Source organism: Maniola jurtina, chromosome 24 (genome assembly GCF_905333055.1).
Source record: "Maniola jurtina chromosome 24, ilManJurt1.1, whole genome shotgun sequence".
Lineage (NCBI taxonomy): Eukaryota > Metazoa > Arthropoda > Insecta > Lepidoptera > Nymphalidae > Maniola > Maniola jurtina.
Genome location: NC_060052.1, coordinates 738,947 through 766,267, shown reverse-complemented (window position 1 = coordinate 766,267; position 27,321 = coordinate 738,947). Strand labels below are relative to the sequence as shown.

At 42.8% G+C, this 27,321-nt stretch overlaps 1 protein-coding gene across 2 annotated transcripts in view; it reads left to right on the top strand.

The window, feature by feature from the left end:
• The window catches only part of LOC123877757 (protein polybromo-1), a 39,443-nt gene that overhangs the window by 4,587 nt on the left and 7,535 nt on the right, over nt 1-27,321 (top strand). For both annotated transcript variants that reach the window (XM_045924623.1, XM_045924622.1), the window contains exons 7-25: nt 107-212; nt 926-1,157; nt 1,429-1,553; nt 2,190-2,440; nt 3,277-3,553; nt 4,165-4,429; nt 5,662-5,760; nt 13,568-13,729; nt 14,394-14,600; nt 15,009-15,188; nt 15,550-15,698; nt 16,111-16,229; nt 16,794-16,907; nt 17,633-17,799; nt 18,621-18,687; nt 19,257-19,362; nt 19,952-20,085; nt 21,039-21,158; nt 22,280-22,403. In XM_045924623.1, the coding sequence (XP_045780579.1) occupies nt 107-212; nt 926-1,157; nt 1,429-1,553; nt 2,190-2,440; nt 3,277-3,553; nt 4,165-4,429; nt 5,662-5,760; nt 13,568-13,729; nt 14,394-14,600; nt 15,009-15,188; nt 15,550-15,698; nt 16,111-16,229; nt 16,794-16,907; nt 17,633-17,799; nt 18,621-18,687; nt 19,257-19,362; nt 19,952-20,085; nt 21,039-21,158; nt 22,280-22,403 (3,004 nt within the window). The remainder of the gene's footprint in view (nt 1-106; nt 213-925; nt 1,158-1,428; nt 1,554-2,189; nt 2,441-3,276; nt 3,554-4,164; nt 4,430-5,661; nt 5,761-13,567; nt 13,730-14,393; nt 14,601-15,008; nt 15,189-15,549; nt 15,699-16,110; nt 16,230-16,793; nt 16,908-17,632; nt 17,800-18,620; nt 18,688-19,256; nt 19,363-19,951; nt 20,086-21,038; nt 21,159-22,279; nt 22,404-27,321) is intronic.

Sequence of the window (27,321 nt, the reverse complement as noted above, 5' to 3'; positions counted from 1 at the left end):
AACCATGATTGTGTAGCAATTTTTCACTCATTCTCTTCAGCAATCTCAAGCAACTTCTATAGCCCAAAAACGTGTTCAATTCTAATTTTAATGAAATCTTTCACAGCATTCTGAGGACAGCGGTGGTGAAAGTGATGAAGAAAAAAATGTGAATGAAGATTCCCCGCAGTGGAAACTTCTGGAAGCTGTCAAAAATCATCCAGGACCCAGCGGTAACTCCTTTTTAATATTCCATCATCATGTCTACCTAACGCCTGCGGAGAGTATACTCCTGTGCACTGGTGGATGAGAAGGCTGGGATATAGTGTACCACGGTACTGTATTGACAGACTTCACAAACCACCAAAAGCATTAAGGAGAATTCTCTCCATCATCTATAAGAGCTCATTCACACAGGCTGCGTAAGCGTAGACGTAGCGTGTACCATTGCGTTGTAATGTATGGAACTGTATGAAACATGGCATACTGCTTGCGTGGCGTGAACGTTCACGTAGCAGTGCGTGCAGTTACGTCTTAGTCACGTGTACGGGCTGCATACGCAATTGGTGTGAATCGGCCATAAAGCTATAAATTATATGTATAAGGTGGATAAAGGACTTCGTCTGCGATGGCGTTTGCTGGCGCGCGTGCTGTGCTTGTTTGGAGTGTTTTTTTTTGTTAAGAGTGGCTGGTTTTTGTGTTAGTTGGTGTTTTTTGGTGGTGGAACTGACTGGGAAGCGTTCTAAAGGGGCGCCGCGCGTATGTCGGCGGGCGCCGGCGCAGACGGAGTCCATACTTGTATAAATTCAATAACTTGAAAATATCACAAACTTGACATTGGTTAATCAGAGTAAAGCCAGATTTAAAAAAAAAAAGGTGGATAAAGTCCCGGTCAAAAGGTACTCATCGAAAGTAAATAGAATAAACTAGGCATTTTTCCACTCAGGTGCTCCCATGGCACAACCCTTCTGGAAGCTTCCATCACGCCGCGAATATCCAGACTACTACAAAGAGATCAAGAACCCAGTATCGCTCAACCAAATCAAGAACAAAATTCGCCGCGGCCTGTACGGAACCCTATCCGAAGTGGCGGGCGATATGAATATCATGTTCGAAAACGCCAAGCAGTTTAATGTGCCCACTTCTAAACTATACAAGGACGCTGTCAAACTGCAAAGGTAATACAATGTTTTTATGTATAAAAACTTTTCTAGCGCGTTTGAACTGCATACAGCGCCATCTAGAGCGTGGAATTTATGTCGTTACATTCCTTTTTCTTATGTTGATAACAGTTGAAGTAAAACACTACGAAGAAGTGGAGTCAAGCTGCAAACTTAATACTACTACTACTAGCTATAGTATCTAGAAGTATTTGAGCTCTTAAAGACTTTTTGGGCTCTTGCGCTACGTTAGGTTAGTATAAAAGATTTATTTTAGTTTTAATTACAGATTAATGCAACAGCGCGTACAGGAAATGCTGGATATCGTCCAGAGCTCGTCAAGTGACGACGAAAGTCTTTCCTCAGTGAAGAACCAGGCTCAAGCCACCACCACCACTACGCCTCGACCCAGAGGTTAGCAGTTGTATTTACACACTAGCTTATGCTCGGGACTTCCCTATTTTACCCCCTTAGGGGTTGAGTTTTCAAGATCCTTCCTTAGCGGATGTCTACGTCATAGTAGCTATTTGCATGCCAAATCTCAGCCTTATCCGTCCAGTAGTTTGAGCTGTGCGTTATTAGACCAGTCAGTCAGTCAAACAGACACTCAGTCACCTTTTTTTTTAGATATATAGATTAATGCAACAGCGATATTTAATTGCTTGAAACATACATAACAGAAAAGTTAGAGGTGCGTGCTCGGGATCGAAACCCGGACCCCTGAATAAGAGGTCGACGTTTTAACCACTAGGCTATCGCCACTTCATCCATATCCATACTATAATATTATAAATGCGAAAGTATGTCTGTCTGTCGGCTAGCTTATCACAGCCCAACAATTTAACCGATTTTGATGAAAGCTACACAGTTAACTTACATCCCGGGTACGGAAATGGCTACTCTTTATCCCGGAGAATTAAAGAGTTTATTTTTACGGATGGCGTACGAAGTCCCGGGCATCATCTAGTAATGCGTAAAATTACAATAAATTGTGCCCATTTCAGCAAAATGGTACCAAAAGCGTATAAACACACAAATTCTCGTTCCCAGGTCGTCCTCGCATCAACCCAATACCGGTCACAGCTCCTACCCCCGCTCCATCGCCAGTCGTGCCCAAATCCAACGTACCCCTGAAGAAGAAGCTTCACTTCATATCCAAGCAGCTGGTAGAATTCACCTGCTCCGACGGCAGACAGCCCATGTTACTGTTTATGGAGAAACCCAGCAAGAAACTGTACCCGGAGTACTACAACGTGATCGATCGGCCGATAGACATGCTGACTATCGAAGCCAATATCAAGGTGAGAAGCTGCACTTCATATCCATACAACCTCGGCTTCGGCCCTGGCTAGTTACCACCTGACCGGCAAACCCGTGCCGCCAAGCGATTTAGCATTTCAGTACGATGCCGTGTAGAAACCAAAGGAATACGAGTTTAATGAAAACTGCCATACCCCCTCTAGGTTAGCCCGCTTCCATCTTAGACTGCATCATCACTTGCCACCAGGTGAGATTGCAGTCAAGGACTCAGTTGTATCTGAATAAAAAAAACTAGTAGAATTCACCTGCTCCGACGGCAAACCCACGTTACTGTTCATGGAGAAACCCAGCAAGAAACTGTACCCGGAGTACTATAACGTGATCGATCGGCCGATAGACATGCTGACTATTGAAGCTAATATCAAGGTAAGAAGCTGCACTTCATATCCAAGCAACTGGTAGAATTCACCTGCTTTGAAGGTAGAAGGTTCGGTTGGGATTCTATACTGATATTATAAATGCGAAAGTGTGTCTGTCTGTCTCCTAACTTTTCACGGCCTATCCGTTACTGATTTTGTTTAAATATAGGGTACAAATATAGCTTGCGTTCTAGAGAGTTCCCACAGGATTTTCAACAAACTAAATTCATGATCATCTTGGAACAGAGATAGCTTGCATCCCGGAAAGACAATGGCCATAGACTACATTTTTATCCTGAAATTCAAAGAGTTATACCATGGCATTTAAAAAATCTTAATCCAGGCGGGTGAAATTGCGGGTTTCATCGATTTTAAGATATTTACACTTGCTCAAGACTAGAAATAATCCTGTATAGTATAAAATAAAATGACTTGATTTTCATAAATGATGTTTCTAGAACGATCGCTACAACACAATAGAGGAAATGGTCACCGATTTCCGCCTGATGTTCTCCAACTGCCGTCAGTTCAACGAAGAAGGCTCCATGATATATGAGGATGCTAACCTTCTAGAACGAGTCATGAACGAGAAGCTTAAAGAACTAAACAGCGCGAACTACGAGCGGAAAACTCCATTGAAGACCTTTAAAGCAGCAAAGTCCAAGCAGTTATCTCCTTTTGAACAGAAGTTGAGGACTTTGTATGACGCTATTCGAGATTATAGAGATCCTAAAGGTGAGTTCTTAATGTGTCGCTAACCATTAAAAAGTTTTCACAAAATTTTTTTGCTATCTCTGCGATTTCTGAAACCGAAAAAACCACCTTTTTGCTGTATGAAGGAAAAAGATGCGTTCGCTTTGTTCGTATCTATATTAAGAAAAGAGTAGCATAAAAACTGTATAACTCAAATAAAATTACAAGTTCTTTTCAAGTTTAAAGTTAAGGTTCAGTTATTAATGATAGCTTTCATAGTTTTAAGTTTTCACTCCTATTATAATGTAAAGGATTATTTAAGCTTTGATAGTTCTAATAAGTATAAGTGATTTTGTATAGTGGTGATAGTAAAAAAAAGAATATCCCGCTGCGTTTGTTGTGGGCTCTTCTTAGACCTGGGCGCGTTTGGAACCCTCGTAGCTTCAGTTTAAAGTTAACGTAATTAATTATCACCAATACATCATTATTTGACAATCAGGAAAGGTACAATAGTACCCAATTTGAATAAATGACTTCGACTTTGATACTTTTGTCAGCTGCAGTCCCCACTGACTGCAAGTTTTATATGTAAAAGGGTATTTAATTTGCTGACCAACAAAAAATATAGTCCAAAATTATATGAATATTTCCAGTTAACCGCCAATTAGCTCTCATCTTTATGAAGTTGCCAAGCAAAAGCGAATACCCAGACTACTACGAGCTCATCAAGAACCCCATAGACATGGAGAAGATAGCCCATAAACTGAAGAACGCCGTGTACACTTCTGTCAATGAATTGGCTTCCGATTTCATACTGATGTTTGACAACGCGTGCAAATATAATGAACCGGATTCACAGATTTATAAGGACGCCCTGATATTGCAGCGAGTGTGTTTACAGACTAAACAGCTTTTGCGGTAAGTTTTTTGATTTATCGACATTTTTGGTGGTACCAAGAGAGGCGCGACGGGCGAGGGTATCTATATCGCCGCACTATTAGTCCGTCAGTCAGACATAATATTCCCATTCACCACTACAGGTCTTTTTATATGACTCCATTTTTACGCGCTTGCATAGTATTCACTCTTGTTATTATAAAGATGTATGACGTCATCATAAATCCAATATGGCGGACTATAGTTAGTAGGAAGATAGCTCATAACTGAAGAACGCCGTGTGAATTTCTGTCAATGAATTTTATTTTTTGCCGATTTGACTTATAAATGTTGTAGCATAAGGAAACTGCAAGTAAAGGCAGGGCGTTTGTGCACTCATTCGCATTCAATCCGTATTCGTTTTCGAAAAAATACGATTCGAAGTGGTCGTCATACAAAATGCATGTACACTCATTTGATTCATATTCATACGAATCCGTCAAAATACGAATCAATCAAGTAAGTTAGTTATAAAATACGAATCACAGTACGGATATAAAAAAGTCGGATTTTGCTTACACACTAATCCGATCTCTGATCCAAATGCAAGCTATTCAGTGGACATCTTTGGACTTTTATATATCAACGTCATACCTCCGATTTGAATCCGAGGCACATCCGAGATATTCTCACGGATGTCAGAGAGAACTCGGATGACAGAAGTCGGAGCTAGTGCGTAAGCTACCATACAAATACTTCTATGACTACTTCGGAACGTATTTTCACGGACTCGGAACGAATGCAGTGCGTAATCGCCCTAAGGGTTGCCGTGGTTCAGAGTTAGAATTTGTTGCCGTCCATAGTTATTGTTAGGAGATTCAAATAAAACTAGCTTTTGGGATCATGAAAATCATTTATTTGGGAACTTGTTATATACAATTTTGGGACTTACGAAACTGACTACATACACGAGTAGATTATTCGCAATCGACAAATCATAAACCGCAATAGCGGCGCAGGCGCAACAGACAGCTTCGAGCAATAAGTGTCGTTTATATAAGGCGAGAAACCGTGTCTTCGAAACTGAGTCTACAGCGGGCAGCGGTACGGCGTGGAGCGACCATCCATCGGCGAACGCATCTGTCCGGGCAGCCTCTGTATGTGGAATGCACGGCCGCATGAAGCTCAGTCCGTCGCCGAACGGCGCATCGTGCACACGCGCCAATGAGGATGTTCATAGCCGCTACAAATTCAAAGTATGATTTTTTTCACAGCGAGGATGATGACGCGGTACCAGACGTGCCGGCCGCTGTACAGGAATTGCTGCTGAATCTGTTCACGACAGTCTATAACCACCAGGACGAAGAGGGCAGGTTAGCTATGACCAGATATCCATACTTCCATGCTAATATTATAAACTACGGTCTATTTGGGCTGCAAAATTTCAAACACCAGTCTCAGTTTTTATCTAGTGCTTTGGTCTACAACAATTGGTGTAAAATGTTCTTTTTTATAATTAAATAAATAAAAATTAACTAGCTGACGCCCGCGACTTCGTCCGCGTGGATTTAGGGTTTTCAAAGTCCCGTAGGAACTCTTTGATTTTCCGGGGGGAAAAGAAGCCTGTGTTAATCCAGGGTATTATCTATCTACATTTCAAATTTCAGCCAAATCATCTTGCGTGAAGGAGTAACAAACATACACACACACATACGCACAAACTTTCGCCTTTATAATATTAGTGTGAAGTGTGATAATCTATGGCACTGCTTAAGGCGATTCGTTTAGCCACGTTTCTAAAAATCACTAAAATTTCACCGTGTAAAATTATTCGTATCCTTCCAATATACGGAACCCTGGCTTACGAGTCCGACTCGCACTTGGGCCAGTATAATTGAGCCTGCCAACTTGAGCGTTGTAGCTGGTTCATACCAACATAGATGGCGCTAGCAGTCCATCAAGCTGCGCTATAATGTTGTTGATCCAATGATATACCATTGGATCTTTGCTCTCTTGCCAGTGAAGAAGCGGATACCGCTGTCACCATGTTAGATGACGTAGTTCATATAAATTTTTCAAAAGTAACATGTTCCATGTTACTTAATCACTACCCAGTATCCATATTTTAAATACGAAATTGTGTTTGTTTGTTGGTTTATGTGCTTGTTGTTTTGTGATTCAATTAGGTGCATTTGACGATCCAAAAGTACTTGTGAAAGTTAATTTGAATAAAAATATTTCTATTCTATTCTAGAATAGTACTTTTGACATGAGAAATACGGCGAGTTCGTTTTCAAAATGTTTGCACGGGTTCCTTCCAACATACGGAACCCTCGGCGTACGAGTCCGACTCGCACTTGGGCCAATGTAGAGCCTGGCCAAGCGGGGGTACGGGCCTCGAGGCATGGCCTCCTTACCCGGGTGAGGCGCAGGGCAACTTTGTACCCTGGTGTCGAACTTTTAGCCGGGATTTCACCGGCTAGGGCCCGCCATCTTGGCTTATGGCCCTAGTGGACTTTTTTGTATATCCGATGTTAGTCAGTCCGGGGCTGGTCTCCGCACGACGGCGTTGAGTTCGCTGTCGAGCGCGGAGACGGAGTCATGTCCGGTGGATCTCGCGTCGTCGTTATCGTCGTCGCTTGGGTCGGCTGCGTGCCGCGCCGGGGATGGCGATCGCAGGAGCTCACGAGGTAGTTGACGCCCGGTCGGCGGTCGAGGGATGAGTGGAGCGATGCCGTGGAGGTGTTCGTACGGTCCGTTGTCCGCGCGCGCAAACATGCGCCGCGCGAGTGTGCGGACGTACTCCTCCACGGTGGGCGTCTTGAGGTCGCGATGGATGACGTCATTCCTCACGTACCTCGGAGCTTCCACGATTAGGCGCAGGCACTTGTTTTGCTGGACCTGTAGGCGGCGTCTCTGGTACTCCGAACAGAGTGAGTACCAGGCTGGGGCCGCGTACGTCAACCTTGAGCGGACATAGGCTCCGTAGATGCGGAGCTTGGTCTTCAGTGAGAGGCTTGAGGCGAGGACCTGGCGCAGCATCGACGTAGCTGCACATGCCTGGTTGACGGCGTGGTTCACCATGGGAACCATGTGCAGGTTGGCGTCGATGTGACAACCCAAGTAGCGCACCGAAGTCTGCCACTCTATGTCCTGCCCTCGAAGACGGAGTTGACGGTAGGGTTGCCGAGCACCGAACAGGATGGCGGCCGTCTTCCCCACGTTGACGGCCATTCTCCATTTATCCAGCCACTCCGGCAGCAGGTCCAACAAACGTTGGAGTCGGTTGATAGCGACGATCTGGTGGTACGACGACGCAAGATACGCGCTGTCGTCAGCGTAAAGTGATAACAACACGTCTTCCTCCCCCTCGCGCAGATGTTCGGCGAGGGTAGGGATGTCATCCGTGTACACCGCGTATAGACACGGGGACAGGCAGCTGCCCTGCGGTACTCCTGCCCGTATCGGACGCGGCTGGGAGTCCGCGCCTTCCACGGATACTCGGAAGGACCTGCCCTCCAGGAACGATGCTACCAGCCGCACGATCGCGGGTGGTAGGTTGGTCGAGAGGAGCTTCGCCAGGAGGCCGGCATGCCACACGCGGTCGAAGGCCTTCTCGATGTCGAGGAAGACTCCGACGGTGCAGTGTCCTCTGTTCTTCTCACTGGCGATGAAGTTTAGTCCTCTCGCTAGCTGGAGCGTCGTGGAGTGGTTACTGCGAAAGCCGAACTGTTCGGCCCGCGGGCGTAAGTGCGGGGCGAGCCTCCGCAGTAATAGACGCTCGAACAGCTTAGCGATGTGCGGCAGGAGGGTGATTGGTCGATAGCTTCCTGGAAGTCGCCGGTCCTTTCCTGGTTTGGGGATGGTGATCACCTTCCCCAGCTTCCATGAGTCCGGGAAGTGGGCGGTACGGAGTATACCGTTGAAGAGTCTTGTCAGCGCGACAAGGCCTCTCCTAGGCAGCTGCTGTATTGCGGCGATCGGGATCCCGTCGTAGCCTGGCGCCTTCCGTTTGGGGAGTCGGAAGACGGCCTTCCTCAGCTCTAACGGTGAGATAAAATCATCTCCCCGGAGCGGAGGAGTCTGGGCCGACAAGAAGCCCTCTATTTGGTGTTGGATCGCCGCGTGGTGTCTATAGACAGTGTCGTCGTTGGCCGGTGAATGGGGGTAAATTGGCCCTCCATATACTCCGCCATGATCTCTGCGCGGTCTTTGGCGGAGTATCTTCGCCTACCCTGACTGTCTAGTAGAGGGTAGACGGGTGAGTCAGATCCGGTTAGTGTCTTGCACAGGTGGTACAACGTGGTTTCAGACTCGGCTGCCGCATCGATGGTCTTCTCCCAGTCGTCATCTTCGCGGGCGCCGAGTGCTTGTGACACTTCCTGTGCAAGGCGGTTGAGGTCACGCTTAACTCTCGGACAGCGAGTGCGCGCCCAAAGCTTGCGAAGGGCGCGCTTCTTCTCGAGCTTATCCCGGAGCGAGCTCGGTAGCAGGTCCCGTCTTCGAGCGTGAGGCCTTATAGTGGTAGCCTCGCTCTTGGCCTTTTGTATGGCTGATATGATAGCAAATGCGGCCCGGTCGACCTCAGCTGGGGTTGAGATGGGTCCCGCGAGCTCCAGCTCCGACAGCGCGATTGCGTACTTCTCCCAGTTCGTTTTTGTACTGGGAGGCCGCGGGATAGTGAAGTCGCGCTGGAGGTTTAGCGTGACCAGTATGGGCAGGTGTTCAGTGTTGAGGTCGTACAGAGGCTCAACACTGATAGGATGGTCAAGTCGGTGATGCAGTACGATGTCCAACACATCTGGCTGGTAGAGGTGGCTTGTCGGTATATTGGTCGGCGCGCCCGGCCCCAATACACCGTAATTGTGGCACTCGCTGTCCTCGAGTAGCATCCTTCCGGCCGCGGAGTTGACACGCGAGCCCCAGGCTTGGTGCTTCGCGTTTAAGTCCCCCACGACTAGTGTAGGAACTTGCGACTCGAGGAGGGTGTGGACATCCGTACTGCAGAAAGTCTCGTTCGGTGGTCGGTAGGCGGCATAGATCTTGAGCTCCTTTTCGCCAGCTTGAACACGCACTCCCTGTGTGCGCAGAGATCTGTAAGGCGCGTGTTCTAGTTCTTCGTGTACTAGGTCCCTCCGCACCAGAGCTGCAGTTCCTCTGTATGCGAAACCCCGGGGAGAGATCTCGTCGCGCCGGTACACGAAGAAATTCGGTATTCGGAGCTCCACATTATCCGCGAGTTTCGTTTCGCCCAGGAGGATAACGTGTACATCCTGCGACTGGGCGAGTGTTGTAAGCTCGCGAATGTGCCCTCTGATGCCGCCTGGGTTCCAATATAAAATCCTTAATAGGAATGGAGTCGAGCGAGTACAGCCATTCCTGCTGTTATTGCCGGAATGACGCCTTGCCCCTGCAGATAGGCTGTTAGCCCGGTCATGAGCGCCTCCACTACAACCCGGACTATGGCCAGGAAGTCCGGGTTGGTCTGCACTTCCCCCTGGTTTCGTTGCGCAGCAGAGGGGGTATCAAACGGAGCTTGAGCGGGCTGACGTGCCGAGTGCTTGGCGGTGGTTGGTTGAGTAGCTAACTGTGTGGGTCCTGGAGCAGTGCATTGAGCATGTATTTGCTCCAAAATTTCCACAGGTCTCTCGTCCCGGGCATAGGCTGGAGTTGATGCTTTAGCAGGCTCTCGCGTTGTGACCTGGGTAGGCATTTGGGGAGCTTCCTGCGTAGGCTGGCGGACAGCAGCTGCGTCTTGCCTTGTTTGCCTCGGTTGAGGTGTTGAAGCTGCCGCTGGTGAGGCGCGACGCGGGCGAGGTGCACGATTTCTTCGCCTCTTTTTACCGCGCAGGGGTTTACCACGTTCAGTTGGTGGGTTTGCAGTTGCCGCTAGGGTGGGCGCGGCGTTGGCAGCTGACGCCGCGACGTAGACTGGTGGTGCAGTGGTAGTTGGCGGTGCGACAGCAGGTGCGGCGGTAGGTGCTGGGGCTGTTGTGGTCCTCTGCTGTTGTTGGTGGCGCTTAATGGGAGCGCGCGGTGGGGCGGGAGGAACGATGATGCCTCTTCTCCTTGCCTCCCTCTTAAAGAACGCGCACCGGCGGTCATTCGCAGCGTGATTTTGGCTACAGTTTGCACAAGTGGGCGCTTCCTCCCGGGACCTGTGGCAGTCCCGGACGGGGTGTTCACCCGCACATCGAACGCAACGGAAGGGTCTGTGGCAGTTTGCTGAATTGTGGCCAAAGACTTGGCAACGGTGGCATTGTGGTGGCTTGCTCCCACCTCGCCAGGCTTCCACCGTCACTTGAGGCATATATAGGAGCTCCGTGATGGCGTAAAGATCTCGGAGCTCATCCTGCGTCATATGTGCCAGCCGCACGTAATACGTGCAGCCGTGTTTGCCACGCGGAGGTGGGATGGCTCGCGCGGCTTCGGCTGGAAAGCCTAATGCGCGAAGTGCCGCGACAACCTCGTCGGTGGGTGTTTCCAGTGGAAGTCCTCGAATAGCCACCTTTGATGGTATTTCTGTGGCCGGGCTGTAGCAGTACCAAGAAATGCTACTGTCTTGGTTAGTTATCAGGGTTAGGTAGCGCTGTACTGTTCGGAACTCTTCGGCGGATTTCGGTAAAAACCGCACACCACGTCCTAGCGGTTTTGCATTAGGTGCATGTCCTAGCATCTCGCCCAGGGCCTTGAAGTGCTTTGTCCAGTTTGGAAGGCATTCAACAACCAAGGGCGGGTAGGCGGACCGCGGCGTTGGTTGCGTTGGCTCGGTGGCGGCGGCTGGCTCAGCGGGCGGTGGCGAATGGTGCGGTGCGGCCGGTGGCGGCGAGTGGCGCGGTGCGGCTGGGGCCGCGGCGGCCGCAGCATATGACGTACTGGGCTGAGGAGATGTCGGCTCGGACACTTCCATATGGGTGTGGCTAGTCGGTGTTGCGAGAGCCATGTAGCTAGTCGAATCTTTCGGCCAGCTAGCAGACTCTAGATGGGCCATCGACTGAGCAGAGTGCGAACGGGACATCTGCGCTATCGTTTCCTCAGAATGCGCGCGGGCCGGTTCTGGGTATGAAGTACGATGCGTGGAGGTATAGGCATCCGCCCCGTGTCCCGCGTGAAGGCTCGCCTCCAGCGGTGGGCCACTTGCAGGGTGAGGCGGTGAGGGGCATCTCACTGGGTTTGGTGACCCATTAGATGCGTCATCTTCGGGTGGTGGCGGGAGCGGTAGGCAGGCGAAAGCATGGCTCAGTTTAACTCGTTTGTCCTCCTGTTCGTCGGATGCACTGGAGGACGAGGTATCTGGCCTGGGACGCTTAACCAACTCAGCGCCAGATGTAGGTATTACGACATCGCGTTCTTCATTAGAACGTTCTGGCGATGACGATGACGAAGAAGCAATGCGTTCAGTTATTCTTTTGGGTGCTGCAGCGTACGTTTTTAGCTGCTGTGAAGATGATGGTAGCAAGGACAATGGGTGTGTATCATCTTGGGCGGAGGTCGCAGGCTTGGAGCGCTTGGCAGCTTCTGCGCCTAATGTAGGCTCAGCTACATTGGCTGCGAAGAGATACCGCTGTCACCATGTTAGATGACGTAGTTCATATAAATTTTTCAAAAGTAACATGTTCCATGTTACTTAATCACTACCCAGTATCCATATTTTAAATACGAAATTGTGTTTGTTTGTTGGTTTATGTGCTTGTTGTTTTGTGATTCAATTAGGTGCATTTGACGATCCAAAAGTACTTGTGAAAGTTAATTTGAATAAAAATATTTCTATTCTATTCTAGAATAGTACTTTTGACATGAGAAATACGGCGAGTTCGTTTTCAAAATGTTTGCACGGGTTCCTTCCAACATACGGAACCCTCGGCGTACGAGTCCGACTCGCACTTGGGCCAATGTAGAGCCTGCCAACTTTAGCGTTTTAACTGGTTCATACAAACTAGATGGCGCTAGCAGTCCATCAAACCGCGCAATAATGTTGTTGATCCAATGATATAATATAGTGAAGAGTACACACTTCTGACACCATGTTAGATGACGTAGTTCATAGAAATTTTTGGAAAGTAACATGTTCCATGTTACTTGATCACTACCCAGTACCCATGTTATATAATATATGCGAAAATGTGTTTGTTTGTTGGTTTATTTATGGGCTTGTTACTTGTTGTCTTGTAATTCAATTAGGTGCATTTGACGATCCAAAAGCACTTGTGAAAGTTTATTTCTTTTTTGTTGTTGAAGCTGTGATAGCCTAGTGGTAAGAACGTCTGACTTCTAATCGGAAGTCGGGGGTTCGATCCCGGGCACGCACCTCTAACTCTTCAGTTATGTGCGTTTTAACCAATTAAATATCACTTGCTTTAACGGTGAAGGACAACATCGTGAGGAAACCTGCGTGCCTGAGAGTTCTCCATATAGTCAAAGGTGTGTGAAGTTTGCCAATCCGCATTGGGCCAGCGTGGCAGACTATGGCCTAAACCCTTCTCACTCTGAGAAGAGACCCGTGCTCAGTAGTGGGCCGGCAACGGGTTGATCATGTCATTCCTATTTTATTCTAGAATAGTACTTTTGATATGACAGATATGTCGAGTGCGTTCTCAAAATGTTTGCACTGGTTCCTTCCAAGTACGGAACCCTAAGCGCACGAGACTTTTTCAAAAAAACTATTTAAAATTTAAAATAATAAAACAGATATTTATTATACAAAAATTGGAGTACAAATTAATCGGCCAGTTCTTAATTTTGTAGTTATTTCAATCACATTTAATTGCTATCAAATAATAAAATCAAATAGTTAATAATTAAAAACTGATAACAAATATTTAGAAATAAGTAAATTCGGTCATTATTTGTAGGTACTATTTGTTAATATTATCTTGTTTTTGTTTTATTATCCTTCGGAGCTATATAATTTTTCCAAATTTATTATGTACTAATATTATGCGATCGGTCATGTATATTACATTGTGTTACCTGCATGAGTTGTGTGTGCCCGTAAGTGGTGTGTCACACTGAATAAGACTATACCTATTGTATTTTTAAGTGTTTTGTGAACATGCTGGGGATGTACCTTAAATAATAAAAATAAAAATAAAACTTTGGAGTTTGTAAGAGTAGTCAGTCAGGTATTAGTTTTTGAACTTTATCTTGTTATATATTTAGATTGAAATTGGCTTGCTCCAGATGCTACTCGGACAGTATGGCGGAGCTGCCCGAGCACGATGAAGCCACTAACGGGGAGAAGGTTCGAGCCATCTCACTGGACCTCGTCAAACGTAGACTCGACAAGGGTCTCTACAAACGATTGGATCACTTCCAGCAGGACATGTTTGCGGTTTTCGAACGGTAAGTAAAAAAAAAAAAAGTTTAATTTTTGCAACACGAGTCAATGGTACTGTACGCTTAGTATAAGATTTTACTTCTCGCCAACGTTGATAGTATTTGAGAGTCGATACGTTTACTTAGAGTTAAAGTAAAATGGCTCTTAACTGCCTTGTTTTAATGCTCAAGTTTGTACATATATTTACAGCCAGCGCCTTAACGTTGCAAAATTAAAATCAATGGTACTGAATATTTGACTTTAAATCAAGAACGTTTAGGTCCATTTTACTTTGACATTATTTTGTTTCGACTCTCGAATACTATCAAAATTGGTGAGAAGTAAAACCTCATACTCTCAACAACAATGATTTTAATTGCAACTTTTTAGAGTATCACATCTTTTTCTTACTAATGTAATAAGAAAAGGACAGACAAACCTAATTTAATTTTGATCTGTCAAACCTCGTGACTTCGTGAGCCTATTGTTTAAATCTGTAGAGTGCATTAAAATTTAGAGTCTTTAAATTTAAAATCCAATTTCCGTCCTTTTTATAGAGTATCTGCATCTTTTCTTTTTAATATTTCCAAAAAAAGGGCGTAAAATGAATTTCATATTATTAAAGACCCTGCATTTTAGTGTTATACAGGACGGTAAGCAGATGCCAATTTCTTATATGCTTTTTTACAGAGCCCGTCGTCTATCCCGCACAGATAGCCAAATCTTCGAAGACTCCGTGGAACTACAATCATACTTCATAGAGCAGCGCGACATACTGTGCCGCAACACCCTGTCGTCGCCCGCTCTCAACTTCACCCGTGACACCATCGCCACCAGTGTGGAACTCGTGAAGCAATGCAAACTGCTGCAGGAGAATGACGAGGAGGAGGAAACCAGGTCTGTATCCCCCCCCCCCCCCAATCCCTGATGATGAGGGTAGCTCATCCTGAGGTAGGAAAGGAGCCAGTCATCACCAGCGCGGGAAAGACAAGGCCTTAAGTCTGTATCTGACACCCCTTCCTTAAAGCAACATAAGTACAGGTTTTTAGAAATTTCGTTAAAACTCCTTGATACTCCAGTGTAAGAATTTGCTTATATTATGATATCCGACTCCTGGATTCTCTGCACCAAATTTCGTCAAAATCGGATAATTAAGCAGTGTAAATCTAGCAGACAGACAGACACACTTTCGCATTATAATATTAGTATGGATTGAGACGTAATGAATCTAAGTCTTTTCAAATGTGAAGACAGCCTAACAGAGAAATATTTATGGTTTTGTAATATTTATGTTTTTTGTTATAGATCAAGTACAGAAGAATCCATGAATTCAAGCGGGGCGCCTCCCCCGACACAATACTCTAAGGGGGACTTCGTCTACGTGCAGCCAGAGAAGGGTAATAAGGAACCATCTATTGTGCAAATTGAACGGGTTTGGACCAACTCCGAAAATGTGCCTATGGTTTATTGCAACATTTACTTTAGGTATGTATTATGTTATGTTGTTATACACGCTGAAATCTGAAGCGCGTGAGAAACAATAGTAATTCACTACACATCACGTAAATAGTAAGTAGGTCCATGTGATTTAGTAAACTAATTATTAATTAATTATTGGTGGTGTGGTTACATACCACAAATTTACGGTTACAGATTTTTCCTTTACCTACTTGTGCTATAAGACATTGTACAACCTGCCGAATTTCATGATTCTAGGTCAACGGGAAGTAGCCTTTAGGTGTTGATTCCTTTGAATTAACAGACAACGAAGGGATCCTATAAAGGTTCCTTTTTTCCTCTTGAGGTTAAGGACCCTAAAAAACAAAAAAAAAAAACAAATTTTCAGACCCCACGAGACCTTCCACGTGCGTACACGCAAGTTCCTCCAACAAGAAGTGTTTAAGACGGAAACACACCGCACGATTCCATTGGACCACGTCATCGGGCGATGCTACGTCATGAACGTCAAAGAGTACTTCAAGTTTAGGCCGGAAGGTAAGCCCTAAATCACACGAGCGTTATGAAAGTGTTGCGTTGGCGGGTATTAACGTTGTACGCGTTAAAAAAGCGTTGTCATGTGAACAGATAATTGGGAATGCATTTGTTCTATTTGAATGCTTTAAAAAAGCTCTCGTAGGAATGTCGACTAAGGGTTTACATTCCACGTACACGCAAGTTCCTTTCAGAACATTGATTCACTAGGAATATTTTATAAATAGGTAGATTCCAATGGGTATAACACATTCCTACCCATATTTTGTCTATGGAATAGGTAGACTCCCTGTGCGAATCCGGGGCGAGTCAGCTAGTTCGGTAATAATTTTTTTTTTTTTACTTTTTAGTGTTTGTAGCTATTGATCGTCGATTTTTATATTTTTTTGAATTTCTTTATTATTTTTTTGTTCAGGTTACTTGGACAAAGATGTGTATGTGTGCGAGAGTCGCTACAACAGCAGGCATCGCTGGTTCAAGAAGATCAAAGTGTGGGAAGGCGCTGAAAAGGAAGCCACTCTTACACCCAGAGAGGTGACGCTTTTTTGAAACTTTTTACACAAGCTTTTTCACTTAAAAAACCGGCCAAGTGCGAATCAGATTCGCGCACCGAGGCTTCCGTACTCGGGTATTTTTTTTTTGCTCGATAAATCAATAACTATTATGTATAAAAAAAAAAAATCTGTTTTAGAGTGTACAGGTAAAGCCCTTTCATATGATACTCTACTTGGTATATAAGTTTTTTTTTGTGATGTAACCATAAATTCACAGTTTTTGGATCTTTTCCTTTAGATGTGCTGTAAGGCCTACCTGCCTGCCAAATTCAGTAGTACGTAGTAGTACACGCAGAGCATCCGCTAGTGTTTATATAGAAAATGATGGCTATAAAGTAAAAGTAAAGTAAAATATTCTTTATTGTACACCAACAATACATAGTAATATATAAATAGCATTATAGATTTATGTACAAAAGGCGGCCTTATCGCTAAAATAGCGATCTCTTCCAGGCAACCTTAGGGTGAGGAGATAATAAAAATGAAAGAAAGCTAATATAATAGCTAATTAAAGAAAGGCTATATTTGTGTGTGTTGTCCCCAGACCCCATTGGAGCCGAACAGAACGGTGTCAGTGTTCCGTGAGCGAGTGGAGAAGCACAAGGATGAGCTCGCTGAACTTGAAGTGTTGGAGAATGTGCAGGAGAAGGAGAGACCTGTGAGTTTTTTTTTAACCCCCAACCCAAAAAGAGGGCTGTTATAAGTTTAATATGTGTATTTGTGTATCTGTCTGTGGCATCGTAGCTCCTAAACTAATGAACCTATTTTAATTTAGTTTTTTTTTTGTTTGAAAAGTGGTTTGATCGAGCGTGTTCTTAGCTATAATCCAAGAAAATCAGTTCAGCTGTTTGAGTTATCAGTTCTTTTCTAGTTACTGTAACCTTCACTTGTCGGGGGTGTTATAATGTTTAAAGGGTCAACGCACTTGAGCTGCTTTTTATTTCAGACTAGAGGATGCCCGCGGCTTCGTCCACGTGGATTTCGGTTTTTTGAAATCCTGTAGGAACTCTTCGATTTTCCGGGATAAAAAGTAGCCTGTGTCCTTCCCCGGGATGTACCCCAAGTCTGTACCAAATTTCATTAAAATCGGTTCAGCGGTTGGGCCAACATAGCAGACAGACAGACAGACAAACAGACACAGTGTACAAATAGTACCAATTTGTATAAATGATTGTTTGTCTCGGATGACGGAGCTTCATTTCATGAATTAGGTATAGTTGAGTTTATTTATATAGTTTTAGTTATAGAATTAGTTGTTAAGCTAGAAATAAGTACCTACTAACATAGTTTTAAGTGATTTGTCATACTAACACAATTATGGGTCTAATGTTAATTTATTTATTTTATTTGCGTCTAATTTTTTTTTTGTTTTTTTGTCAACAGGATGTGGTAATGTACAACCCGTTGGGCACAGACGATGAGAATACCTACTACGAACAGTACAACACAGTTTGTTCCGGAGTCATCAAAACCGGCGACTTTGTGTACGTGGTCACCGACGGAGGCAAGCAAATGATCGCTCAGGTCGACACCATATGGGAGACTGCTGAGTAAGTGTTAACAGGATGTGCTAATGTACAGGATACCTACTTTTTAGGGTTCCGTACCTCAAAAGGAAAAACGTAACCCTTATAGGGTCACTTTGTTGTTTTTTTTTTTTTTTTATTCACTATAGGTAAGCGCTTGACCACAATCACACCTGATGGAAAGTGATGATGTGGTCTAAGATGGGACGCGTTTACCTAGAAGGTGCCTATTCACTCTTGTATTAAAGATACCCGGATTGTAATTGGTAGGAAACACTGATCGCGGAAGAGTATTCCAAACCTTAGCCATGCGTATGAGGAATGAAGACGCAAAACGTTTCGTGCGTGTATGTAGATGGAATGTCGACGACATAAGGATGGAAACTCGCCCGACGTCTTGCGGTTCGGTGGTAAAATGGTGAAGGGGGGACAAGTCTGTCTGTCTGTCTGTCTGTCTGTCTGTTCGTCCGTCCGTCCGTCCGTCCGTCGTGTCTGCCAAAAAACCTATAGGGTACTTCGCGTTGACCTAGAATCATGAAATTTTGTAGGTAGGTAGGTTTTATAGCACAAGTACAGGAATAAATCTGAAAACCGCGAATTTGTGGTTACATCATTTAAAAATAAAAATAAAATGTGTTTCAATTTTCAAAGTAGGACAACTATACCAAGTGGGGTATCATATGACAGGGCTTTACCTGTACATTCTAAAACAATTTTTTATTTATTTTAATGTATAATAGTTTTTGATTTATCGTGTAAAATGTTGGAAAAAATACCCGAGTACGGAACCCTCAGTGCGCTAATAAATAATTAATAAAATGCCTCAATAATTTTATTTATTTCAGCAACAAATGCTACTTCCGTGGACCTTTCCTCATCTTCCCGTCTGAAGTAGCCAACATTATCAGTAAGGTAATATGACTTTTATTTCTGCGGAATAGAGTCCAAATTAATTCTGTTAGTTAGCACTGTTAGTGTTAAATTGTAGGTTAAGTATAGTATAGTACTGAGGAGTCACCCACTTCAGGTTCCCGGCTGCAAATCTGCACTGTATGCTCTTGTGTATCAAAGCATACAGCGTTATGTTGAGTTGGAACCTTTTGACGCATATGTGTCACACACAGGCGTAGCAATTTCTCTTCACTTTTCAGCCCCCGGCCCAAAAAGAGGGGTGTTATAAGTTTGACGTGTGTATCTGTGTATCTGTCTGTGGCATCCTAGTTCCTAAACTAATGAACCGTTTTTTTTTTTTGAAAGGTGGCTTGATCGAGAGTGTTTTTAGCTATAATTCAAGAGAATCGGTTCAGCCGTTTGAAAGTTATCAGCTCTTTTCTAGTTACTGTAACCTTCACTTGTCGGGGGTGTTATAAATTTTTAATTTACACTTGTTGGAATACGACCGTATGGGCGTGGTCTATCTAGTTCTTTAATATCTTTGGGTTAAACATATATAAATAATTTAACTGTTTTACATGTTTTAGCCATTCTATAAGCAGGAAGTGCTTCTAACAACGATGCACGACACAAGTCCACTTGTGGGCATCGTGGGCAAATGTGGAGTCCTCGATTACGATGACTATCTCAAGTGTGAGTACATGTCTTTTGTCCGTATTAAAAAAAAAACAATCTAAAGGATGTAATCAGAACGATAGCATAAAGTGACAGGTGATAGTACTGATAATTAAAGATACTATAACAAAACTACGAAAAAAATTTGAAAGCAATCCTGTATTATTTTGAAAGTTCACAATATATCACACTAATATTATAAAGGCGAAAATTTTGTATGTGTGTGTGTGTGTGTGTGTGTATGTTTGTTACTCCTTCACGCAAAAACTACTGGACGGATTTGGCTGAAATTTAGAATGGAGATAGATGGAGATGGACTACTTTTTATCCCGGAAAATCAAAGAGTTCCCACGGGAATTTTAAAAACCTACATCCACGCGAATGAAGTCGCGGGTATCAGCTAGTTGCAAATAAAACGCCAGGTGATGGTTACCATCAGTAACCATCACCTGTCTTTAATTGTGCTAACGTTTTGGTTACGCCCTGTATATTTAGATGATTTTAGTCAAGTGCAAGCCTAAAAAAAATGTTTCTGGTCAATTTTGTACAATAATTATTTTAATATGGTTGTTCTTCTTAGTTTTATGGTAATTGTTGCTGTTTGCAGGTCGTCCCACGGAAATAGCTGAGACGGACATATACGTGTGCGAGTCCGTGTACGATGAATCGAACCGCATCGCCAGGAAACTCAAGTCTGGCCTGCGGAAATTCGAACACACTAAGGACGTCACTGTTGACGAGGTAATTTCTAAACAAGATAAAGTTGAAAACTAAAACCCGACTGCGATCGTCTTAATAAACGCTGAAATATTATAGTAAAATTGTTTTTCTGTCGCTTGGTATATTTTAATGTTGTAGCATATTTATATCAAAATTTTCTCCTCTTTCATTTGACCCCCCCCCCCCCCCCACCTTTTTTTCATGTAACATCCGTTAGGTCAATTTTTTTCGTATAAAATGTAGCCTATGTCACCCGGACCTTTACGACCGGTAATCGGCCCAGTAGTTTAGCGCTATAGTGGAACACACTTACATACATACATAGACTGCTAAAATCATAACCCTTCCTTTTGGCTTTGCCGCAAAAGGAAGGGTAAAAATCAAGTGCGACTCGGACTCTCATACGAAGGGTTCCGTACCATCATACAAGAAATAACACTTTTTTCATAGCGGCCATTTTGAAATTTGTATTATTTGTTGTTTTAGCGACAATAGAAATACGCATTCTGTGAAAATTTCAATTCCGTTGCGTATCTCAAAAGGAAAAACGGAACCCTTATAGGATCACTTTGTCTGTCTATTAATCTATCTGTCTGTCTGTCGCGTCTGTCAAGAAAAAAATCCGAAAACTATGAATTTGTAGTTATATTACAAAAAAATATATGTTCATGAACACATAATAATTAGTATTTTTAATTTTCAAAGTAACTATACCAAGTGGGGTATCGTATGAAAGGACATTACCTGTACATTCTAAAACATTTTTTTTAATGCATAATAGTTTTTGATTTGTCGTGCAAATGTCGGAAACAATACCCAAGTATGGAACCCTTGGTGCGCGGTTCTGACTCGCACTTGGCCGATTTTTTTATTCCGATACAAGTCAGCCCTTGACTGCGATCTCACCTCGTGGTATGTACTTACGTAATAATGAGTGATGGCTATAATTTTTTTTTAAATTTCAATATTTTCAGATTTACTACTTCCCCAAACCCTTGGGTCCGCCCGCCTTAGCGACGGCTCAAGACGTGCAGTCGTCTTCGAGCGCCTTCACACAGAAGCCGTTCAACCCTAACGTCAACGCTGATTCCATGGTGAGTGTGACACGCCATTACAAACAGACGAGACAGATCAATGACAGAGTGAACTAGAGTGAGAAACTCACGGTTTGATCCTGAATCATCGATATGTCAAATATTAGCCTATGGGTGACGTGAAATCAAAGTAAAATAGGCTATTCATAGGCTACCTAGCTAACGCTGTGGTCTATTTTTCAATCCCAGATACCTAAATGGCAACTAGAAATGTCAGACTTGAAAACAATGATACCAGCTCAGCAAAAATAGTGCTGTCCTCATGGTTATAATATTTCGTACATGATGAGTAAAATAAACCTATGGAATGAGTAATTAATTACTAGATAAAAAAGTAGCACTAATTACATGTTATTAGAAAGACTTAAATGATTAAATATTGATTTATTGAAATGTAGACAGGAAGTATCAATACATAAAAAATGTGCCTCTATAAGTCTTAATTGAATAATTAAAAACTCTTTATCTGGAAGTCCTCGATGAGTCAAAGATTCGTTAACTCGTAATTTATAACCTTTCCCGTGAAGTTTTTCTTATTCACTATAGGCTAGCGCTTGATCGCAATCACACCTGATGGAAAGTGATCATGTGGTCTAAGAGGGGACGCGTTTACCTAGATGTCTATTCACTCTTGTTTTAAAGAGACCCAGATTGTAATTGGTAGGAAACACATATCGCGGAAGTGTATTCCAAACCTTAACCATGCGTATGAGGAATGATGACGCAAAACGTTGCGTGCGTGTAGATGGAATGTGGACGACATAAGGATGGAAACTCGCCCGACGTCTTGCGGTTTGGTGGTAAAATGCTAAAGTGGGGACAAGATCGAAAAGTTCCTGTGCACACTCCGAAATATATCCTACTAGAGGATGCCCGCGACTTCGTCCCGGTGGATTTAGGTTTATAAAGATCCCGTGGAAACTGTTTGGTTTTTCAGGATAAAAAGTGGCCTATGCTGTCCCCGGGATATAACCTAACTCTGTACCTTTCGTCAGAATCGTTAAACTGTTGGGGCGTGAGAAGCTAGCAGACAGACAGACACACTTTCGCATTTATAATATTAAGTAAGTATGGATAAAACGTTCGAGTTAAAGAGGCTGCAACGTATTTGCATGTTTCAGGACGGCAAGCCGCAGTTCACGAATCTCATCAACACGACGATCGGCAGCCAGGACGTGGAAATGCTCCTGGAGAACTCCCTCGACGACTCTTCCTTGGCATCGCCCGCCACGCCGCTTTCGATAGGTAAACACCAAACTCTATTTTTTTTTATAAATTTTTACCCGATTGCGGCAAAGCCAAAAGGTTATGATTTTAGCAGTCTATGTATGTATGTATGTTTGTGTGTGTTTGTATGTTTGTATCCAAATTCTGTGTGTTCCACCGTAGCGCCTAAACTACTGGGCCGATTTTGATGAATGAGGTGTCAATCGATTCGTCGTAAAGGTCCAGGTGACATTGGCTATATTTTATACCAAAAAATTTACCTAACGGATGTTACATGAAAAAAGGGGGGTCTCCAAAATTTTTTCATAAATATAAATATATTCAGTTCATAAATAAATATAAATGTACTACAACATTAAAATATACCAAGCGACAGAAAAACAATTTTACTATGATATTTAGCGTTTATTAAGATGACCGCAGTCGGGTTTTAGTTTTCAACTTTATCTTGTTTGATAGCATTTTTCCTACAATTCAAGGAAATTTCTAAATAATTTTTAAATTCATATTAAAAATTGCAAACCTTCGTCTTCTGGGTTCGCGCCCGACGTTCTGACTGCAAAGCCACGGTTCGCTTATTTGCAGTGACGAAATTTGTGATATGTATGTTCACTCAGTACTGAAGCGACTGTTAAGTGATACTGAGAAAGTATTCACCATACGTCGCGAAATGGTAGGATTCCTCCATATGTATTGTGTATATATACTAGAGGATGCCCGCGACTTCGTCCGCGTAGATTTAGGTTTTCAAAGATCCCGTGAGAACTGTTTGATTTTCCGGGATGAAAGTTGATATATCCTGATAATAATTGATGCAGCATATTAATGTGTTTGCATCTTATAGCTATATTTAGCAATAGGTAATTATAGTATTTGAGCACTATTATTATGTGGACGGGTGATTGCGTCTTCATGCCGACATTTGTCATTCGATCTGATTGGCTGCAAGCCAAACCATAGTAAAACACTGTGTATAAAGATAAAGTTGAAAACTAAAACCCGACTACGATCGTCTTATTAAACGCTGAAATATTCTAGTAAAATTGTTTTTACAGAAAAAATAATATATACATATACATATTATGAATATAAATGTACTAAAACATTAAAATATACCAAGCGTGTAGTACATTTATATTCATGAACTCATAATTTTCTCCTCATTCATTTGACAGCCCACTTGATACAATAGCAAAAAAAAATTTGGAGACCTCCCCACTTTTTTATGTAACATTCGTTAGGCTTTAATTCGTAGTACAGAGCCTGTCACCCGACCTTTACAACGTTTACAACGAATCAATTGACACCTCAATCATCAAAATCGGCCACAGTGGAAGACAACACAGAATCTGGATCCAAACATAGACTGCTAATATCATAACCCTTCCTTTTGGCTTTGCCGTAGTCGGGTAAAAAATACTCTGTGGTGACTGCCGATGCTTGCCTTACATGTTGATTGTCGCAAGCGTCTGGCGGCACCATTAATACAAAAGATACTTGAACATAACGTATCTTTTTTCAAAAATTAGAAGAGTAGATCTTCATTATTGTAATAGTTTGACAGTTGCAATGACACTGTACCATGACATATCTTTAATATATCTGTTCGCGAATTTAGTACGTTAAAAAGCCATGTAAAATAAAACAACGCCATCTATGAGTGATACAGAGAAAGTATTCACCCATATGTCGCGAGACGGTTGGGTCGTCTCTAGATCATCGTACATGAATCCAGTTGCCTCAAGGCTGGTGCCGAATATATCTATATCTATACTAATAATTAAAATTGGAGTGTCTGTCTGTAATTTCGAAATAACTACCTCATATTAAGCTCATATGGTTATTTGAACGATACCAACACTGAATCACACGTTTTTAAAATTTTTGTCTGTCTGTCTGTCTGTCTGTTTGAAAAGGCTAATCTTTGGAACGGCTGAACCGATTTTGACGGGATTTTCACAGACAAGTAGAGGATTGACCAGGGAATAACATAGGCTACTTTTTTAACCGACTTTCAAAAAGGGTGTTGTGTTTTTCTACCTATGTACACCGAAATCTCCGAGATTTCTGAACCGATTTGCGTCATTTCTTTTTTAATCGATAGAGGAACTTTGCGACATTGTTTCATAAAAAAATTGGATTCCAACTCCTCAATCTTGATGCTGCAGGGGATCTGACCAATCCACGCGGGCGAAGCTGCGGGCATCAGCTAGTATATAATATACTAGCTGTGCCCGCGACTTCGTTTGCGTGGAATAGTGACTTTTTGGGCAGCATAGTACGTACTCTGTACGTTAAAAATGTTCGCCGTGATTCTTTAAATTGACATAACTTTTTTATTTATGAACCGATTGACATGAAATAAACACTAAATGTTAAGTGAAGCTTACTACAATATATTAGTGAAAATCGTATCTAAATCGAATAAGCCGTTTCTGATATTAGCGAGCACAAAAACAAACAGACAAACAGACAAAAAAAAATTAATTACAATTTCGGGTTCGGCATCGATATAATAACAACCCCTGCTACTTTTTTTTATATATTTCCATTGTACAGACACCACTTTTCTACAATTTTATTATATGTATAGATATATTAAATTCAGATACTAGGTTAGCCCTTGACTGCAATCGCACCTGATCGTAAGTGATGGAAGCGGGCAAACCTGGAAAGGGAATGGCAGTTTTTAATATATACCTCTTTGATTTCTACACGGCATCGTACCGGAACGCTAAATCGCTTGGCAGCACGGCTTTGCCGGTAGGGTGATAACTAGCCAAGGCCGAAGCCTCCCACCAGACCAGACCAGAGATTTAGAGATTATAAAATTCTAATCTCCTGTCGGGAATCGAACCTAGGACCTCCTACTGATAAGACCACAGCGCTTACCACTGCACCAGGGAGGTCGGCGAAAGGCGATACAGCCGCAGCCTCAGTCCATTTTGAAAAGTCCCGATATCATGGACTATGTGACGCAATGTTGTTAAAGTGTTCAAATCTTTACAAAGCAAAAAAACCGGAGATCTGTGGGGAATATCAGTAAAAATAATTAACAATATTATTGATATTATTGCGCCATATCTAGCCTTAATTTTTAATGAGTCTGTGGATACAGGCGCTTTTCCAGATCTCATGAAATGTAGTAAATTGATACCTCTTTTTAAATCGGGTAGCAAAAGTGACCCAAACAATTACAGGCCAATTTCAATTTTGCCAACACTGAGCAAGATATTTGAGAAAATCATGCTCAACCAACTGCTTCAGCATTTCAATTTTAATAAGCTACTCCATTCTGAACAGTATGGCTTCACTAAAGGTCGATCAACAACCGACGCGGCCGCAATGCTGTTAAAGCATATATTCAATGCGTGGGAGGGGTCACAGAATGCCATTGGTATTTTCTGTGATTTATCCAAGGCATTTGATTGCGTTGAGCACGAGACTCTTTTAGTTAAATTGAGCCACTATGGAATCAAAGACACTGCGCTTGGTCTCATTGCGTCCTATCTTAGTGATCGTATTCAAACAGTATGTGTGAATGATGTGAAGTCATCCGGATCAGCCTCACTAATGGGTGTTCCTCAAGGCTCTATTCTAGGTCCTTTCATGTTCTTAGTATACATAAACGATTTACCATATGTAGTCCAAAATATTTGCGATATCGTACTATTTGCTGACGATACGTCTTTGATTTTTAAAGTCGATAGAAATAAGGACAATTTTGACGATATAAATGGTGCCATATCTCAGGTAACTCACTGGTTTACTGTAAATAATCTACTTTTAAATGCAAAAAAAACTAAGTGTATTGAATTCGCACTGCCCAATACCAAGAACACAAGTAACATTAATCTAAGGATAAATAATGATATTTTGAAAATAGAAGAGACTACTACATTTTTGGGGATAACCTTAGATGCGAAGCTGCAATGGGGCACCCATATATCAACTCTTGCTGGCAAACTAAGCTCTGCTGCTTACGCGGTTAGAAAGATTCGACAATTAACTGACGTGGAGACCGCAAAGATAGTATATTTTGCTTATTTTCATAGTATTATGTCTTATGGAATCTTAATATGGGGTAGAGCGGCAGATATTGGGAGAATTTTTGTATTACAAAAAAGGGCAATACGCGCAATTTATAACTTAAAACCACGCGATTCACTTCGAGAAAAATTTAAGGAAATAGGTATCCTTACCGTAGCCTCTCAATATATTTACAACAACATAATTTTTGTAAGACAAAATATTCTTAGTTACAAGAAGGTTGGCGATCTACACAACAGGCTGACTAGACACCGTAACAGGCTTGCGACTCCTACGCTCCGTCTCAGGAAGGTCCAAAAGTCATTTGTGGGAATGGGTATAATCTTCTATAACAAAATTCCTCAGTCAATTTTGGACTTGCCTTTACACAGGTTCAAAAAATCTATTAAAAATATGCTCTTGAGAAAAGCATATTATACTATCGAAGATTATGTAAATGATAAAAAAGCGTGGATTTAAACTTCGATTCGCTCCAGCAATGCGCAGGACTTCAATTGCTTTTATACATGGCATAATATTGTATATCAAATCTTTGAAAAGAGCAACCGCCGAGTTTCTTGCTGGTTCTTCTCGGTAGGAAAGGCATTCCGAACCAGTGGTAGATGCTTTTGACGATTCGAAAGAACTTGTAAAAGTCTAATTGAATAAAAACATTTTGAATTTGAATTTGAATTTGAAAAAGAGACGCCTGCTTCTATCCAACATACGATTTTCAGGGTTCCGTACCCGAAGTGTGACAACGGACCCTATTACTAAGCCTCCGCTGTCCGTCCGTCCATACGTCCGTCTGTCTGTCCGTCAGCGACCTTGTATCTCGTGAACCATAATAGTAGAAATTTTCACAGAATATGTATTTCTAAAGTTTAGAATTATAACACGTCTAGCT